This window comes from Mixophyes fleayi, chromosome 7 (genome assembly GCF_038048845.1).
Source record: "Mixophyes fleayi isolate aMixFle1 chromosome 7, aMixFle1.hap1, whole genome shotgun sequence".
In the NCBI taxonomy this organism is placed as follows: Eukaryota; Metazoa; Chordata; class Amphibia; order Anura; family Limnodynastidae; genus Mixophyes; species Mixophyes fleayi.
In genome coordinates this window covers 117,031,549-117,050,606 of record NC_134408.1, presented here as the reverse complement: position 1 = coordinate 117,050,606, position 19,058 = coordinate 117,031,549, and the positions used below count along the sequence as shown (strand labels likewise).

General features: G+C 37.4%; 1 protein-coding gene across 1 annotated transcript in view; it reads left to right on the top strand.

Annotated features, from left to right (window-relative positions):
• The window catches only part of DNAJC10 (DnaJ heat shock protein family (Hsp40) member C10), a 35,393-nt gene extending 26,343 nt beyond the window's left edge, over positions 1-9,050 (top strand). The window contains exons 17-23 of the mRNA XM_075180494.1: positions 47-202; positions 984-1,117; positions 1,409-1,462; positions 3,346-3,493; positions 4,293-4,415; positions 6,805-6,912; positions 7,442-9,050. Coding sequence (XP_075036595.1) covers positions 47-202; positions 984-1,117; positions 1,409-1,462; positions 3,346-3,493; positions 4,293-4,415; positions 6,805-6,912; positions 7,442-7,453 — 735 coding nt within the window. The 3' untranslated portion in view covers positions 7,454-9,050. The remainder of the gene's footprint in view (positions 1-46; positions 203-983; positions 1,118-1,408; positions 1,463-3,345; positions 3,494-4,292; positions 4,416-6,804; positions 6,913-7,441) is intronic.
• Positions 9,051-19,058: the final 10,008 nt, after the last annotated feature.

The window sequence follows — 19,058 nt, the reverse complement described above, 5'->3', positions numbered from 1 at the left end:
CTGCCATCCTTAAACATCAGGATTTAAAATGATCTTCTCAATTTAGGATCTACGCAATCCCTCCGTTGTTACTTTGACACCAGTGACTTTTAAAGAACTGGTAAAGGGACGGAGTCGGGATGAAATCTGGATGGTGGATTACTATGCCCCTTGGTGTGGACCATGCCAAGCCCTGATGCCGGAGTGGAAACGTATGGCACGGGTAAATTGGATTGTCTTTCATTTGTATATTGTTATCTTTTGTCTTTAGGCTTGTTTTATTAAAGGCAAGAATGTGATATACCAAAGACCTGCTGGTCGGCTGGGCTCAAGCCATGATGATCATTTGTGTTGGTGATATCCAGGACCAATCTGCAAGCACTTGTGTGTGCTACTGTAGATAATGTACAGAACGCGTCAATTAGTGTGTGGCTTTATCAGCAAGTTCAGGTTAGGTGAGGGTAAAAATTGAAAATTTCCAGAACTGCTGGTTGGTTTGTGTACTATATGGCATTTTGGGGTGTGTTATGGTGAATTACCAGACTTAAGCATTATTTAGCATACTGTGTTAATAAATGCAAATGTTTGCTAAAGTATGGAGTCTTTAAGTAAATAAAATGTGTACAAGAACAGTACAATCAGCTGTCAGCAGCGCCATCATCTGGTAAATACATGGAATTTCCATATTTAATGGATTTATATTCTAAGTGGTTGGTTGTGTAATTTACTGAACTTATGAATATATTGTGCATGTACATCGGCACTGCGACCTGTTTTCCATCTCTCCATGTTTAATGCAGGCAGGGGAAAAATATGGAACATTAATGAATGTGTAGTTATTTATACATTGTCTGTTTACCTAGTTAATTTAGCTGCCACAGAATTATGTGACACAACTCTTTTATATACATTTGTCATACAGGACAGACTCGGGTTGTTTTTGACTTTAATGCAATACAATTTTAGTTTAATGCACTTTTTCTGATTATTGCTCTCTGTTTCAGCATTTAAATGGATTGATCAGTGTTGGAAGTGTTGATTGTCAAAAATACAGTTCCCTTTGCAGCCAGGAATATGTTCAAGCATACCCAGAAATTAGACTTTACCCAGCAAATCGAGACAATCCTAATTACTACCAGTGAGTACAACTATAATATTCACTGTATATTGTGTTCTATGCTCCACAATGGAATGCATCATTTGTTAACTCTGCCCAAGGGAACTACTAGATACAAGTTAGTTAGTAATCCCCCATCCTTCTCCAGTTGTCCGACAGGGCAGTGATGGGAACAGAGGAAAGGGAAAGGGGGGGCTTGGGGGCACATTGGTAAAATGTTTTCCGCAGCAAGCGCTGCAGCTTTAAGCAACACAACTTGCTTAGATTACTATTACTACTTGTAACCAACATTTTGCTTGCTTTTTGTTCTAGATCATATAATGGCTGGCAGAGAGATTCCTATGCACTGAAGAACTGGGGACTTTCGTAAGTTGTGTGTGTATATATTTGTTTTGTAATATTATAACTTGTAACCGTTGGAGGTTGCAGACCTTCAGATGACTTTTCATTTTGGGCTTGTACTTGACCTCTTGCTATTTTTAGGAAATACATTGCATTTTTCTGGGGAGTTTACAGTCTTTCTAACCCAAACAGAGAGTTGTTTGTTTTCTTTACCCCTGATAAGAGCAGCATCGGCATATATATATAACTCTGCATAGCTGATATAAAAACTTTGCTGAAAACACAAGAGGAAGCAATGAATTTTGTAAGAGGAATGTAGAGTTCAATAAACAAGTCCTGTACAGTTGGATAATCCCTTTAAGGATAAATATTTTATATGTAACTGTATTTAATTAGAACTCAAACACTATGTTATACTTAAATCAGCATAGTTGACTGTTGGAACAATGTCTTTGCTGATATTGCTTCACATTCTCAGCACACATTTTGTAGGTCAGGGTGAGTTTATCTACTGTGTTGCCTTTTTCTCCAGACCTTAATAATATAGTATGTTAGTTACTTTTTACCAGCATTTCCACTTTGCAACATTTATTTATGCAGTATCTCTAGAAAGGTGCTGGGTTTTACAGATTCCTAAGCTTACATCTACCTACTCACTAAGCTCAGTGTTGCGCACACCATGGACTAGATTTACTGAAGAGCAGTTAGATGATTCGCAGATTTTCCCGGGAATTTCAAAGCCGCTGGATTTCCTAACGGCCAAACCACAAGAAACCACCTTACAACAAAGCGCCACATTACAAACTGCCCCTGGTGCCATGTGTGCTGTTATAACTGTTGTCCCCATCATGAAATAATGATTTCCCTATTAGCAATCCAATAATATTACCCCCTATAATATAATAAAAAAAAAATGTTCCCATAAGTGAATTATAATTTAACTCTGTCCCTATAAAAGATAAGTAATTATTGCTCCCATAATTCATAAGTCAGTGGTTCATCCTCTTTTATGTTCTGAATGGCAACATAGCTTAAACAACATTTTCTTTGAGCTGCCTAGCCTATCGGAAGCAGGTCTAAATAATAATAAAAAAAAAACCCTGCCTTTATTTCTGACTGTTTTGTCTAAACTACTGGCGGTTTCTGTGTTTGAAACCGCCAAACATCAACAGTGGTTTATTATTCCAGCCTCAAAATTCGCTATAGTAAATGTGGCGGTTTGGAGCACTAAACCACCAGAAATCTGTGGCCACAAGATTTTTAGTAAATCTTACATGTTTGAGATTTTTAGAGGTAATCCATTTAAATCCAGTTTATATACTTAGCTTTTTTTTTTTCTTTAAAACATTCTTTAACTTTTAAAACAAAATTAACAATTTCGTTACTTTTTCTTATTGAGACCTTTTTATTCGGAGTTTGAGGTTTTCAAAGGCAGATTTCTTTTTTGTTTTTAATTTCACTTGGATAGGACAAAAGAAGAACTTTTCGATTTAATGTGTTCAATATAATTTTTTCTATATAGCAGATATTGGTTGCAGATATTTGTTGTATCTGAAGGCAGCCAAAATAAACCGATGTATTTTATTTAACAAGCGCTCAGTTATCGGACTTTTATTAGATCACACACTGACGATCTAATCATAAAAAAAATATAGTTCTAATACCTTGTGGATTAAATACACTAAATACTGAAGGCAAAAACTGTTCCAAAGAGGGTATAAAGTTTAAAAATATAAATATCCTTGTAGCGCAAATCCTATTTTTTCTTTTTTTTTTTTCCTTAACATTTAATAAAATATGAAAAAAAAATTCTGAGCAAACAAAATGCAGAGTAAGTTTACAGTTATAACATAAAGCAATATCTTGTCCCTATGGACTAATTTCATGTTTTGTTTCATTCTGTACAGATATTTACCTAAAATGACTATTGACCTCACACCAGAAAGCTTCAATGAAAAAGTGCTGAATGGCAAAGATCACTGGATTTTAGATTTCTATGCTCCTTGGTGTGGGCCCTGTAGGAGTTTTGCGCCGGAATTTGAATATGTAGCTAGGGTAAGTATGTTCATCTAACAGTAATTGGGTTTTTTTTTGTGTGTGTATATATATATATATATATATATATATGTCCTGTCTATACTATGGTCTTGCTTTGGAATGCTTGAGTACAGTTTCCTTTTGTTATTTTTATTTGTTTTGGTGCTATGTCCTAGAATTCTAGTGTGATGGTTGAATTTGTTGCATCTGGTATAGATCTGGAATTACAAACCGCATGTAGTTAATACTTAAATATCCAACACTATCCCTGAGTGGCAGCAACCTTGTGACATATATATCGATAGATAGATAGATAGATATTTAGATTAAGCAATGACTCCCAAAAGTTGCCATTTGTACCCAAAAATTAGCTCCTGTTATTTTGCACTTTGCATTTTTTATGAACTTGTCCTATTTGCACCATCGGACTGTAACCCAAAGCAACCAGACTTTTCCATTTTCTAAACTGCAGTAGACAAATGAGACTTTGGTTGCTTTTGTGCGATTGATTTTTTTTTTTTTTTTTTTTTTTATTAAATATGCTCCACTAGTTTTTGTGGTTTTGTTTTTTTTTATGTCTCCTGGAAGTTATTGCAAACACTGTAGCACTTCCGAAGATATATTTTATTTTTCTGTATGTCAGAATGTGAACATTTGTTAATGATTAGTGTTTCTTAGTTTGAAATTGTTCCCTCTAGGCATAATATACTAAATGTGCACCTTTAAAATGAGTATTTAATAGGCTTCTCTACCTTCAAATGACTTTGAATGGGAAAAAACCTCCCATGCTTGATCTGACATACACTTTTTCTTAAAGCTTCTTAAAGGTAAGGCGAAGGCTGGAAAAGTGGACTGCCAAGCTTTTGGACAAACCTGTCAATCCGCAGGCATCAGAGCTTATCCCACCGTGAAAATCTACCCATACATGGGATCTAAAAAGGTAAAACATGTCAAATAAACTATATTAATGTTTTGACCATGCTATAAACACCTCTTAGCATCGATCACAAATTTCTTAACTATTGTTCTTTTAAGTTTCTGAAACTTTGCTTATGTAAAGCTGTCAATGTGCAGAGTATACGCTTTCTGTGCATGCTAGACTTTCTAGGCCTGAGTCATAAAGGAGAGCAAAGTTAAAAAAACAAAAGTAACTTTGCACCTTGGCAAAACCAAGTTGCATTGGAGGGGGAGATGAATTTAAAATGTTGGGACAGATTTATAGTTTGGATAGGGCGTGTCCTAGATCAACTTTAAATGTCAACGTAAAAATAAAGCTATCAAGTATCTAAACCTGCTTCACCTCCTCTCCCTCTAATTAGAACCCAAACAAAGCAGGGAACCCTATTAGGAAGTTTAAATGAAATCTGTCATAAAAAGATAGTGTTCCCATGGTTTGTTTGTTTTTTTTGCATTGGGTACAATATTCTATTCACCAAAATTAAAACCCCTGTCAAAATATAGCATCTATACAATAGAAAGCCATTGAAAGCATATCTAACTGTAAAACACAGAAATTAGACAGACACCCCCTGGCGCAGATTATATTTGCATAATTATTCCCCCAACGGTCTAGAGGATCAACCTCCTGAAATACTATGGAACTGTTATCTCTTGCACATATGTGATTTCAGAAGAGGAGAGCCTGCTGTGTAAAGTTGTACCACCAACTTGGGAGAAAAAGAGCAACAGACATATGATATTCCTAATAAGCTACGAAAGGCCGTGGTTTGCATGTATGTAGAATATATGATGCATCACACCATTTGGAGGAATAACTTATGCCTGCTTTTCAACATCTTCTCTTTACATTCTAAATCTTAATGAAAGGGAAGGGCCATCTAGCAAAATCATTTGTGTAAAACGTATATTAGAAAAAAAAGGTCATTCTTCTGTTTTGTTGACTGCGTTGTATGAAAATAAAATGGAGGCGATGGACATTTAAAGAGGACCTAGCTCTTACGCACAGTGAAGATGGCCAGTTTTTGGGCTGAATCCAAAATTCAGTTTTTCAGTTGACATAAAGTGTCTCAGGGATATAACTAGTTCCTAATGAGTCAATGGTCTGCATTATTGTTTTAGCTCATAAAATATCTGTGCTTAGCAACTCAGCAGTGATCTTTGAATCACTTCAGTGGGGATAGAGAAGGATATTACCCTGAACTCTGTTACTTGTGGATAGGGGGTTATTGTGATTGGCTGACACTGGATAGTTGCTCTTCGGCAAGAAAACCAAATGGCCTGTATGTTAAGATCACACTAACAGTGTTAAAGAGCAGGTGTTTTGGGCAGCACAGTGGCCTAGTGGTTAGCACTTCTGCCTCACAGTGCTGGGGTCATGAGTTCAATTCCCGACCATGGCCTTATCTGTGTGGAGTTTGTATGTTATCCTGTGTTTGCGTGGGTTTCCTCCGGGTGCTCAGGTTTCCTCCCACACTCCAAAAACATACTGGTAGGTTAGTTGACTGCTATGAAAATTGACCCTAGTGTGTGTCTGTCTCCCTCTCTGTCTGAGTGTGTGTCTATATTAGGGAATTTAGACTGTAAGCTCCAATGGGGCAGGGACTGATGTGAATGAGTTCTCTGTACAGCGCCGCGGAATTAGTGGCGCTATATATATATATATATATATATATATATATATATATATATATATATATATATATATATATATATATATATATATATATATATATATATATATATATATGATAATCGGTAAAAGTCTGTAGAGCAGTTCTTGCTAATACTGGCAGAAAGTCATTACTTGGTAGTAAAGCAGTTGTTATGAACTAATGCAGGGTTACTCACAATCACATAGGAGACGGCCCCTGAAGCTCCTCTGTCTGCTGGGACCATTTCTACAGCAATCACTGAAAGCTGTAGCCAGGTTCCTGGATATCCCACATTCTGGGTGTCTCTCTCTCGCTCTCCCTGCAGTCCACATCTTCTTTCCAGCCGGGGTGGGGGTTTGGCAACTGTAGCTTAGTCCTACTTACAGGCCAAGTACTTCAGAGCTTGTTGGGGTCCTGGTTTCTCCCATACGTTCTTTTCCTGCCATGAGTTCTCTTTTCGAGATTGCCGGGCCATTTATATCCTATATCTTCATTTTGTTGAGGTTTCAAAAACCAGCATGGGTTGCTGGGGGTTGTAGTGTTGACAATCCAGGTGCATACAGAAAGTTCATGGCAGCTCCCACTGAGGTCTGCTAATATACACTCTCTCCTAGATGGCTTAAACAGGCTCCACACAAATGACATGGAACTTGCAGACTGATGAAATACAACAAGTGTTCTGAATGTGGCTAACAAACGCTTATCTCTCTTGTACAGAAAAATATTGAAGGAGAGCATATAGAAACAAAAGATGCCAAAGAAATAGTCAAGATTATGATCGCAAGAATAGGATTTATTAAAAGTCAGCAACAGTCCTCTAAAAAGGTAAGTTGGAAATTCATTGATGTTCATAATCAATTTACTTTTTATTTAATTTAAAATACATTTCTGAACTCCTTCAAGGGGATATCAACCCAAACCTTTATTATAGTGCTTAATTAGAATACTTTGAAAACACTGAAAATAATTTAACAGGCTTCATTGATTTGTTATTGGGATGATATGTGTCATTTAGACACAATGACTTAAGTGCTAAGTTCTTCATGTTTTAATAGTCCTTGAAAAACAAATTTGCTAGTTACCAGGGTTGTTGAGACATAGCAAACAGAAATAGTGATGTATCTGATAGAGATATAATAGATTCTGTTCCAAAATGGAAACCTATATTATTAAAACATGTATTTTCAAATGCGATGTTTATTTAATATACAGTACACATTTTAGCACAGACTTGTACAGTGCAATATGAAATTGCAACATTTTTGTATGTTCCATTTGAGTCTTTTGTTTTTTGCTGTGTCATTTTACATTTCTTGTAGGTGTTAAAGATTTTAATTTTTATTTTTTTTTTCAGGATGAATTGTGATTAACGAAGTTTAATAAATTGACTTGAGGTTCGCTGGTTCCACTTGAACATGATTGATTTAGACTATTTGTGAAAAGTAAACAAAATTACAGCAGATATAAGATATGATGAACTGTGCATCACAAGGACAGAGAATCTACATCTACGCTAAACAAGTGGTTGTCTTTTCTTTTAGTCTTGACTCTGAGTAGATTTTGCTTACTAGTGCTTGTTTTATCTAAATCCCATATTTTACACAGTTTTAGTTATCTGAAAATTTCCTGTAAGAGCAAACAATGTACTTTTCACATCACATTTTAATCAAAAGTATAACAAACACCACGGGATAGTACAGTTTCAGTTAACTGCTGAACACTACATCTTGAGACATACCACACAAGGTGATTTCCTCTACCTCCATGTTCCTGAATATATTGGCAAAATTTCACACAATTTCCAATTATCTAGGTTTTTAGAAAGCTACCCAGTGACCGCAGTACATATATTTATTTTTCTATCAATGCAGTTGTTTTCTTTTAATCCTAGGGATTCAGCGGATATTGTGATATATCAAAACTTTATTCTATTTCCCAGTTAGTAAAATTACCATTAAAGTTGTATATTTGAGATTCATTATAGAATACTATAAGTCTCGTACAGCTGTAGAAACTTGTAGCTTCATTGTCACCGATAAACGATTTTTCACAATTAAGGTGCATATAAGTTTTTATATGATTATGAAACATTATTTTCCCAGCAATACTATCTTTCTAAGAATTATTGTACTTGGGCTACACAAAATTTGTTGGGGTATGAAAACGTTTACAAACATACAGGACTGTAAAGTTATCTTCACTTGTTTTGGAACTGTAATTTATTTAATGGACAATTTACCTTCCAAATTCTCTCCCAAATCTATAGCCAGTGTGAACATATATTTGGAAATTCTTTATATAGGCTGCTGGTTTAAAGCTATAGAATTAGTTAAGAATCTCCATTCAATGTACCGTGGTAAATGGGAACATTATCAAAAACGTGCCTTTGTTTACACACACGTACCAATCCATTGAGCGGCTGTGCAAAACCAATGGCTGCTGCAGTATGTGATTCAGAAGCAATAGTTAAATATAGTTGGACACCTTTTATGGAAACTGGTGTGCAGGACAAAGTTGCTGTATCCAGTCAAATGTTCCTTTCCATTTTGTAGACACAACTAGCACAAATAGTTAGAATCTGGTTGTTGTCGGTTATTGCAACTTTATCCTATGCACCAATGTGACTGAAAGAAGCTGCTTATTTTGGGGTACCGATTTGTGATCTTAACTGGAATCACATTCTTTTTGGAATAAACGCCCAGGAACAGATTGGGAAAGTGCCTACAATGTTCAAGGACTATTACTATTGTAGCATTGTTTAGCTGCCGGACAGATTGCCAGTTTAGAGAAGACTATGCAGCCATTAGCCATTGTATTTACAGCTGTTTTGATCATTGTGTACTGCCGTTTCTCAGTGATTTATCGTTTGTAATATGTCATCATATCTCACAACGTAAAAAATGAATCTGCAGCCCAAAAATGCACAATACATATCTGTGATTCAATAAATCAGTTGCAGCCTGTGAATGAGGACTGTAGGTCAATGACTTATAAAACTTGCTGATGCACAATATATTACACAAGGTAATAATTAGATTGCTCGAATATTAAACGTGTAAACTTTGTAAGCTGAAGAGTCGAATTGCAGGAGTTACAGGTCATGTTCTGTATCAGATGGCTTCGATCAGTTTAGCCTCTGATGTGTATATATGTCATTTATTTGTGGCCTTCTTGTTGAAAAGGTTACGGTCCCCAAAATGTTGTCCTAGATGCACTTTTAAAGCTGCAATAACCACCTAAGTTAAATGTTACTAACCAACTCCTTTCCCTGGTGTAGCCCCAAACAGCAGTTTGTCCCCCGAGACGACATGGTCCATCTCGCAACCCAGTTGAGACCTGGTGCTGTGTGATTCTGTAGATAGGGTCTTGTGAGCAGGAGGGACAACCTTTGAAACTACGGTCACTTTTAAGTGTGTGACAAACTTCTGTGTTTCTGTTTGTGTTGCTCCAAGTTTATTTAACTAATGTATAGTGCTTTAGTCTGGCATCTCACAATGACCTGAAAAAATATAACTTCAGATAACTTGAGATACAAGCCAGAAGAAAATAAAATCTCTACATAGCCATGTGCCAGGATTGCCAGTGATTGATTGAGGTCAGTTTGAGTATAACTACTACTGATTATTGGTTTTTTTAAGTTTTGAATGTCCATTTTTGCAATTAGATGCATTTACAGCAGTACAAGTTTACTATGTTTTATTGTCGGGGGTTTTTTTGTTTGTTTTTCTTGTATGTGTTGTTTAATTTTTGATTTTGTTCCACTGACCACTATTCCAATGACATGCGTTAGATGTATATTCTAAACTTCATATTGAAATAGCAAAGTACTCGTTCTGACAATTTGGGCCTGACTTAGAGTTGCACACAACTGCATTTCCAAGCCATAGATGTGTCTTGAAGCAAATTTATGGCAGCATGCACAGCTTCCAGCTGTACTTAGGGTAGCAAGTGCAGGTTACATGCAGCTCTTTTTGTGCTTGGGAGAGGCAGACTGAGAGCATCAACATGCTCGTGCTATACAGTAAGGGTGTGTAGAGATGCAAGCTAAAGCTTGGCACTTTGAGATACAATTTTTTTTTTGAGTAGAAGGTATTTTTAAATACATTACGTAAGTCATACATATTGAGCGAATATTAATTGGGTGCAGGTTTGGGGGTTGATAATGATTGTCGCTTCCTTGGTATGGATGCATCCATTCTCTAGATCAGGCCTGTCCAACCTGCGGCCCTCCAGATGTTGTGAAACTACAATCCCAGCATGCCCTTCTAGCTATCAACTGGTTGTCTACTGGCAAAGCATGCTGGGGCTTGTAGTTTCACAACACCTGGAGGGCAGCAGGTTGGACAGGCCTGCTCTAGATGGATGCAACTGAAACCAGAGACATAGAAACTTAAGTGTGCAGACACATCTTTATGTTCATCTCTAAATCAGGCCCTCTATTGGTAGAACATGCAACACACATCTGTGTACAGTCTGGCTCCCACTACTTCCCACTGTTGTTTTTCATTTTATACAAGCGTGTCCTAATTAATGTTAACCCGCCTTCTACACTAAACGGTGACAGCCATTTTATGGGCTGACGTAATAGTCGGCCCACAGAATATCTTCTGCCTTGGTGATATCATTGGTATCTAATTGATAGGCTTCTTTGTTTAGAATATTGGTGCTGCTTGCACAGTGAGTAGGTTCCAGTTCTGTCTAGACAATGCAGTTAAGGGATGAACTGAGATGTACATTGATGGTTCTGGGAAGTGCTGATGCTACTTCAGTTTCAACATTCTATGCACACAGTGGAGCTAGACACTTAGTTAGCAGAACCAATATTCATGAGACTGCTGCTTATCGCTTCAATGCATGGTCCTTGTTGATGACCTATGAACTCTGGTGCATTTGTTCTCACCCTCTTGCTTTTGTCCATAATACTTTAGCAAATGTACTGCAAATTTACTAAAATAATGACATCACATCAATGTCTTGCAAATTGCAATGGAATGTCTATAGCAAGTTTTTCAGTTTCCTTGTCATACTTTGTCCTATTTTAAGGAAATCTGTTTTGACGTGACTTTGTAATAAATTTCTAAAGCCAGTTTGTGTGTCTTTATTCTATTTAAAATATTGTATATTTGAAAGGGCATATTTTATTTAATTTTTTTTATCCGTTTTGAAACAAATCAATGGAAATAGGGTAGGGCATTTTCTTCTGTAGTCTGTGATCACATATATTCATATACAAAAATACTAGTAGAAAGGGTAGAGTTTTTCCTGTACATTAAGTTATAAAGGGGCTTATTCATAATGAGTGGGCCCAGGTGGAAATGAGTCGGTCTAACTCAGAAATTAGAATATGAGTATCCATTCAGGGGTGAGATGGCAGAGAAGTAAAGCTTGGTTCCAAAATTACCCAAAGTTAGTATGTTTGTTCTGAAAGTACCAATGGCTTGTGTATTGGTCACAATTACTATCCCTCTTGAAGAGGTGGGTTCACTATGTATAAACATACGGAGAGTTGTCTTAAGCTTTAATATTTCATCAGGAATCACATTGAGGTCAGGAGTGGCACTTATTTCAGATGAACACGAGAAGGTGTGCAGAAAATACATATTGAAAAGTATTGAGGTTGTGCAGAGACGGATCATTTTTATGTGAAGCATCTTTGGACATCATTGCTATTTCAGGAGGGTCAATGGCATCAGCTAGTAGAGCCTTCTGGCTGCACCCGTGGACAGAAGGCGCTCAGCCAATAAAATTGTCTAGCCAAAATTCCATCTGTGAAAGGGTCCCTGCTCTCCAGAGACAAATTAAGACACCTATGATACAGAAGTCGTCTGATGGTAAATATACAAGCGCAAGCCACGGGAACAAAGGTTAAAATATTTCCACTCTTACTCATCTCATCAACGCTTCAAATAAGTGAGATGTTATAGGCCAGCAAGACAGGACAGAAGGATTTAGAAACTCAAAACAACCCTTTGTTATGCCTTTGGGACCTCAAAGGATTTGCCCTTTCTAAACAAGCCATTTCCAGATGGATCAGAAAAGTGATTATACAGGCATACAAGACGAGGAATGGGTGTAATTTTGCCAGAAATTCTGAGGGCTCACTCAACAGGCGCATTAGCAGCATCCTGGGCAAGAAAATGCTCAGGCTTCAGTGAGTTTGGGAGACATTTTCCACACATCCACTGAATAAATTCTTGATTATGCAGCATCTGTGGCTCATCTGTACTTTGTAGCCCCGCCCCTGCCCTGTTATATTGCTTGGGTTCTTTCCATTATAATGGCTGCCATAGAGGATTGAAGAGGAAAAACAACCATTATAGTTACTCTTCTTTAAAATACGCCATGGCAATACTCCAAGCACAGCTTTACATCCATGTTTGACATGGTTATATCTTTCAGAGAGTGCTTGCTACCATGTAGCACATCCTGGAAGAGGGATTAATGATTGCTAGAATTCACACACTTTTTTTTTTCTTTCTTTCATCAAAAGCCTGAAGTACATACTATAAAGTCGCCCAGTGCAGTACAAAAAGCAATGCTCTGGGGCCATAGATTTCAAAAGAGAAGACCCCTTTATTCCCTGACCCTCTTTCTCCTTTCAGAGCATAAGCCCTTTAGTGGGACAAGGGTCTATTTGCTAACCTTTGCTGTAAGGCTATGGTGGGTCCCTTTTACAGGTCACGTGAGGCTCTCACCAAGGGCAGAAATCATTAACCCCCTGGCGAGAGAGGGAGCCCCTGATGGGTTCAGGGATTTGAGACATATGGCCACACACCCCCTCTCTATATTTAAAATGGAGGCCAGTAAGGCTCTGACCTTCCATCCCCAATTCAAAAGTGAATAAGGTTTGAAGCTTACCTTTTTGTCTGTCTATTAATGCCTATTTTAAAAATTAGATAAATGTTAATAATTTGTTCTAATGAATAAATGGTTTTAAAGCCCCAACCTGGATGTATAAAATTTGTTCCTGCCTGGCCAAAAAGTTAGGGCAAAGAAAGTGAGCCAGCAGTTTCTGTGTTATGTCCAATTTGCTATTCTAATACAATATCTGCACCCTGCCAGATGGCTGGAGCACATAGTACCTCAGGCTTTCTGTTAGCCAGTCCTTTGGTCAGAGGACCTTGGGGGAGGGTCAGTCAGAGGGTTGACCACACACTCCAGCATCAGATACTATAATCTGTTTTAGAGGCATAGTAAGCTGGGGCTTTCTATGCCTATGTACATGCTACTAATACTGAGTACTTTTACTATCAATGAGGTATACCTACTTTTTGTAGAATTAAAACATCCTGCTGTAAATAAAATACAGTAAGAGAAAAGGTGTTCATATATTCAGAAATAGCATTGCCTCACAATGCAAAATATGATCTGATATCCGTAATAGGAATTTTAATTGTTAAGCAAATGCGGGTAGGAGCATACAAATCACTTATATGTCCTATATGGAAAACATTCATCTATTGACAGATGAATGTGCTGCATTGTCCACAAATGAATCTTTTATAAGTGACTTGCTCAGAAGGAGTAATGGGAGGCCATGCAACCAGTAATTGGATGTATGCTTTGTGCTATAATCTCATCAATTGTGATGGTCCATTCATTGTGAAGCAAATAAATTTGTTGTCACCTCTCATGACTCTTGTCTTTTATATGCAGATAACGGATTGTTATAAAGGCTAGGAAGAAATGATAAGCTATGTGAAACCTTTACTGACTAAAAAAAAAAAAAATTGGGGCATTCAACTTGAAAACAAACAGCTAAGCCATGACTGCCATAATGGATGTTAGAGAATAGATTTGCCTTATGTGATTTTTAGCTTGACACTAAAATGTCAAAGAATTATTTATGCTATTTCTTGTGTTAAAAGTGTGAAGAAAATGACAAGTATTTTATCTTTTTAATTGTTTTTATTTGTACACTAGGTGGCGCTGTAGCATGTGAAGTTTCTGTTCGCCTTAATTTCACACATTTTTGTTATGCGATTTCTTAATGTGCTTCCTTTACATATAAACGGGTAGTTGTGTGAATTGGTCTGATTAAAAAAAATAAACATCAGATAGTAAAAGGAACTTAATTTTTGGTTTGTTAATAAAAGTAATATGCAGGCTCATATACTTTTTTAAGAAATTATTTTAAAAAATTAAAATCATATTTAGCCCAGGCCTAGAGTAGCAATTACTACATTTTTGAGGATGAGACGCACTATCTTCTTAGGCTGGACATAAACACTACCTACTCAATGAAAGCGGGCGTTCACATAAGCCTTTTTTTATTTTAAATACAGTTTCAAAACAAAGGACCCACGGTTGTATCGGTGTAGAGTTATGCCATTTCTCTTGGCTCACACAGAGTCTTACCCTATGGGTGGGGATCACATACCTTCTTGTTTGACAAGACTGTCTTCTATTTCTCCCTACCCAAAATATTTATTTCCCCATAATTTCAATTCTGTATGAACCCAAACAAAGAGGTATTAGTTCCTATAACTGGTTTACTTTATTTGAGATTCAAAGGAAAGAATATGGGATTTTTTAAAACCGTAGCAAATTTTAGAACATATGGGTAACCTGGTTTTGCATTTAAAAACTATGGCAGTCCCCCTTAATGTTTATATAGCTTCATCATAGTTCATAGCTCTTTACAATTGGGAACAAAAAGTAGGTATACATCATTGATGGTAATAAATATGAGACTTTGTATTAGAGAGGTAAGAGGGCCCTACTTGCAGGCTTACATTCTAAAGGATAAAATGGGTTTGATACATGCGGTTAAGTGCTACAAGTTGTATATTGGTCCAGCCATATTGCAAAGGTAGAAAGTGCTTAGTGGGCTATATGATCCAGTCACACAGCAATATTGGTCAGGGGTCAGAGGGTTGATTGAGTATCAAAAGGACACATGAAAGTCTTATGTGAGTTGTGTAGAGGGTGGTAATAGGGTACTCTAGGGAGGTTAAGATGATGGTTGAGCAATGTTGTTAAGTTAGCCTGAAGAAATGGATTTTCAGAACACTCTTGAAGGTTTGAAGACTAGTGGAAAGACTTGTACAAGGTAGGAAATTCGACAAAGGGGTTGCAGCCTGATAAAAGTCCTGTAACCAGGAATGGGAGCAGGTAATGAGTGTGGATGAGCGATGCAGATATTGTGAAGAACGGAGATGTTGAGTTGGGAGATATTTTGAGACCAGTGAAGAGATACAATTTGGTGCAGTTTTGTTGATAAAGGCTTTGTATGTTAGTAGAGGCATTTTTATTGAATTAGGTGAAGTATAGGACAGTCTCCTGAAGACATAGGGGTTGTAGCATTTGTATGAGAAGATATGGCCAACTGTCAAATGTAGCAGGGAGATCCAGAAGAATTAGAAGCGAGTAATGGCCTTTAGATTTAGCAGTAATGAAATCATTGACAACCTTGGTCAGTGCAGTCTCTCTGGAGTGTTGGGAACAGAAGCCTTACTGACTACAATAGGTTGTGTGAGTAAATAAAGTGTGTGAGATAAGTCTAGGCCAGTGGATTCCAAACTTTTTCAGTTCAAGGCACCCTTAGTGCCTCCATAATTTTTTCAAGGCATGCCTAAGCCAAAATAATTACCAAGAGCCTAGGCACACAGTTTGGGAACCACTGGTCTAGGCAGTTCTCTCAAGAAGGGATCTGAGAGATGGGATGGTAATTTGAAAGAGATCACTGCATACTTGAATAATGATGGAAAGATTCTAGTTATGGTTCGGTTGAGCACAGGAGATGGCTGAAGAGAACAGGTGGCAGAGTATGAAGATAATAAGAGAGTAGATACTTCATTTGTGGGATCAAATGACGAGAAGGTGCATGAGGGTGTAGGGAAGGAATTGAGCTGGTTGGTTTTTGAGGAAGAGGATATAATCATATGTTGGAGTTTATCAATTTTGTTCTTGAAGTAGGAAGCAAGATCTTTGGCAATGATAGTGGTTGGAGGGGGGGGGGGTTGAGAAGAGATTCAAGTGTATTAAAAAGGAATTTGGAGTTAGAGGACTGAGAAGAGATGAGACATTGGAAGTATGTTAGCATTGCAAGCCTCAATGTAGCGGTAGAGTGGGGTTTCAAATGTTTCTTTGTTGGCCACAAGGAGGATGAGTATCTCCTAGACAGCAGTATCCCAGCCATCGGACCCCTTCCATCTACTCGTTTTACTCAGCCGTAAAATTAGTGTAAATTTCCTTTTTAAATTAATTTAAAACAAGACTACACAGAAGGATTTTTATGGCTAAGTTTCAGATACAAATGTCAACCAATGATCTAAATCAGGGTTGTCCAACCCGCGGGCCGCATGCGGCCCAGCCCACCTGTAAATGTGGCCCAGCGGTTGTGGCAAGGGGGCAGCGCTGCTAATGAAAAAAATATCCTGCAAAAAAAAAAAAAAAAAAGAAAATACTTACCTTGCGGTCACGTCAGCTGGCGCTCCGGCTCCCTCCGTGCGGTGCTCGCAGTGAATGTCGATGGTGACGTCATCACACCCGACATCCATTGCGTAGCGCAGCACAGAGGAGTCACCTGCTCGAACTATCAGCAGCAGTGAAAGATTATCCAGTATCTTATTGTTGTTACTCTGAATTTGGACTTTCTGCACCATGCAATTATGCACTAGCTGTGTTCTCTGTATGTATCTAATATAAATATTAAGAGATGATTGTATTTTTAATATTTTAAACCATTTTAAATGTGCAGTGCTGAGTAGGGTGAAATTATCACCCACTGTTACCCTCATCGGAGGCTGCTCCATGAGCCATTTTTCCCGCCACCCTATCTTTAAATCTCTGTAGATTTCTATTAGTCCTCCTGATGCTACCTATATCGGTGACCATTTCAAACTGTTCAATAAAAAAAATGATTCATGGGTGGAGAAAGAGAAGAAAAAAAAGTTTTGGGCATTTAATTCCCCGAACCCCACTAAGGGGCAGATGCAGGTAAGTTAAATTGCAGCTGGTAATGGGACTGCTGCTTTAATCATGATTCTGCAACAGGTTTCCTAACTCTTACTAACTTCATTTCCAAGTAAGTTTAATATGTTAACTATGTTTTCTATGTTTTTTTGGATGATCAGCTATCGTTAGTGTTAGTGTATTTTATGTGCGGCCCAAACCAACTCGTCGTCTTCCAATGTGGCCCAGGGAAGCTAAAAGGTTGGACACCCCTGATCTAAATGGACACCAGCAACAAACATTTTCTTGTTTGTATTTTTTGTAGAGCTGTTAGTGTAAGCAGCCTGCTTGTTTGGGGTTTTCTTTTCTTTCTTTTATAAATGAAGACAACCTTTTATATGGGTAGACCCTTATTGACACTGCCTCCCCTCTCCCCACTTTCCTCTTCTGCGCAGCCTTCATGCAACTTCGTCATGACAATGAGAGCCGGGCACCGTTCTTGACAATCAGCCTGCACTGATAATCCATTATTGAGCAGTGTGCTTGCTGTAAATTGCTATGACCAGTGACTTCAAGATCAGAGTGTATTCTAGAAACACTACTATCTTGCATATTTGATTGGTGCTGGACACTGCTTGCTATAAATTACTCTGATCTGCACATATGATAGGTCCTGGCTGCTAGTCATAGTAACTTAGAGTAAGCAGACTTCTCAGGTATTGGTTATTATGATCAGTGCACGGCACAGATCAAATACCAGCAAATAGTATATTGCAAATATAAATGTATATTGCAACACTACACTGAAAACAATAAATCGCAGAAATGGTTATTGTTGGGTGAATAAATTTAGTAAAAAATGGGCTGAAAATTAAAGTGCAGAAGTTGGGATAATAGAAAAAAAAGGCATGAAATGTAGTGTTTTTATGTAGTTTTATAGGGTGCGTTATACCAAATGAAATACACACCTATGTCATATGCTTTATTATTAAAGCGTTCATTATTTACATTTGTTATGTTATATTACTTGTAAAACTTTTTATTTTTAAGTAATAGAACTTACTATTTTAAGAAAAGAGTGCACTGTGGGAAGATTGTGAACTAAGGAAGGATATATCTGCTGTTAATTGAAACTGTTCTACATATGGCAATTGTAACCATTTAATAGACCATTTAGTCTATTTATATTCCAAATAGCTTCACTAAATATGTCAGAGATCACTGTATGCTGACTGCTGCTATTTTCAAGTGCATTTGATGTAATTCAGATTCCTTCGGCAATTTAACGTATACACATCTAATATACATAGGCTTCCGTTGTTTATTTTCACCACTTCAATTTATCCTTGTCCAGCTGTAAACTGTCATATCTAATCCTTGTTGGTATTCTAATACATGCCCATATTCTGTTCCACCTTGGCTAATGTCACTGAATGCAGTTATGTAACCCTATGATGTGTGCCAAACTATTGTCTCGTTTTTATCTTGATCAAAGTGGTGAGTGCAGAAGTTTTTCCCTAAAATTCTAAAGATATTATCTCTGAAAGAAATTTTTAAACATTAGTTTCAAAATAATATTTCTGAAAATCACTTCTGGTAGAGTAAACTAAGGCCACAATTGCGTGACACAAGTTAGCTAAAATGTTCTTAAAGAGCCATTATGAAATAATGGTATGTTCGGGTACACAAATTTAGATAATCTATTTAGATATTGCCCTTTACTTTGTATCCCTCCAACCCTGGCTGTAGCAGTCCACGCTCAATGACATTACCAAACCTGGGGCAGTATATTTTTTCCCACTGCTCCTCATGTGGAGAAACACACTCCACTGCTACAATAAATAATTTATTATATGAACTTATCAGGTGATTCAGCACTGATCGAGCAGAGTGCTCTCAGACGGCTTGGAAAGCATTTCACAGGTCTACAGCCCAATGTATTGGCACACGTTCAATCTCTATTGCACTATATTTAATAACTTACTGTAGTGGAATCTGGCACTATAGAGTGCCTAAAACTGTCTCCATCTGAAAAAAAAAGTACTCCAACCAAATCTAAAAACAAGTTAAAATGA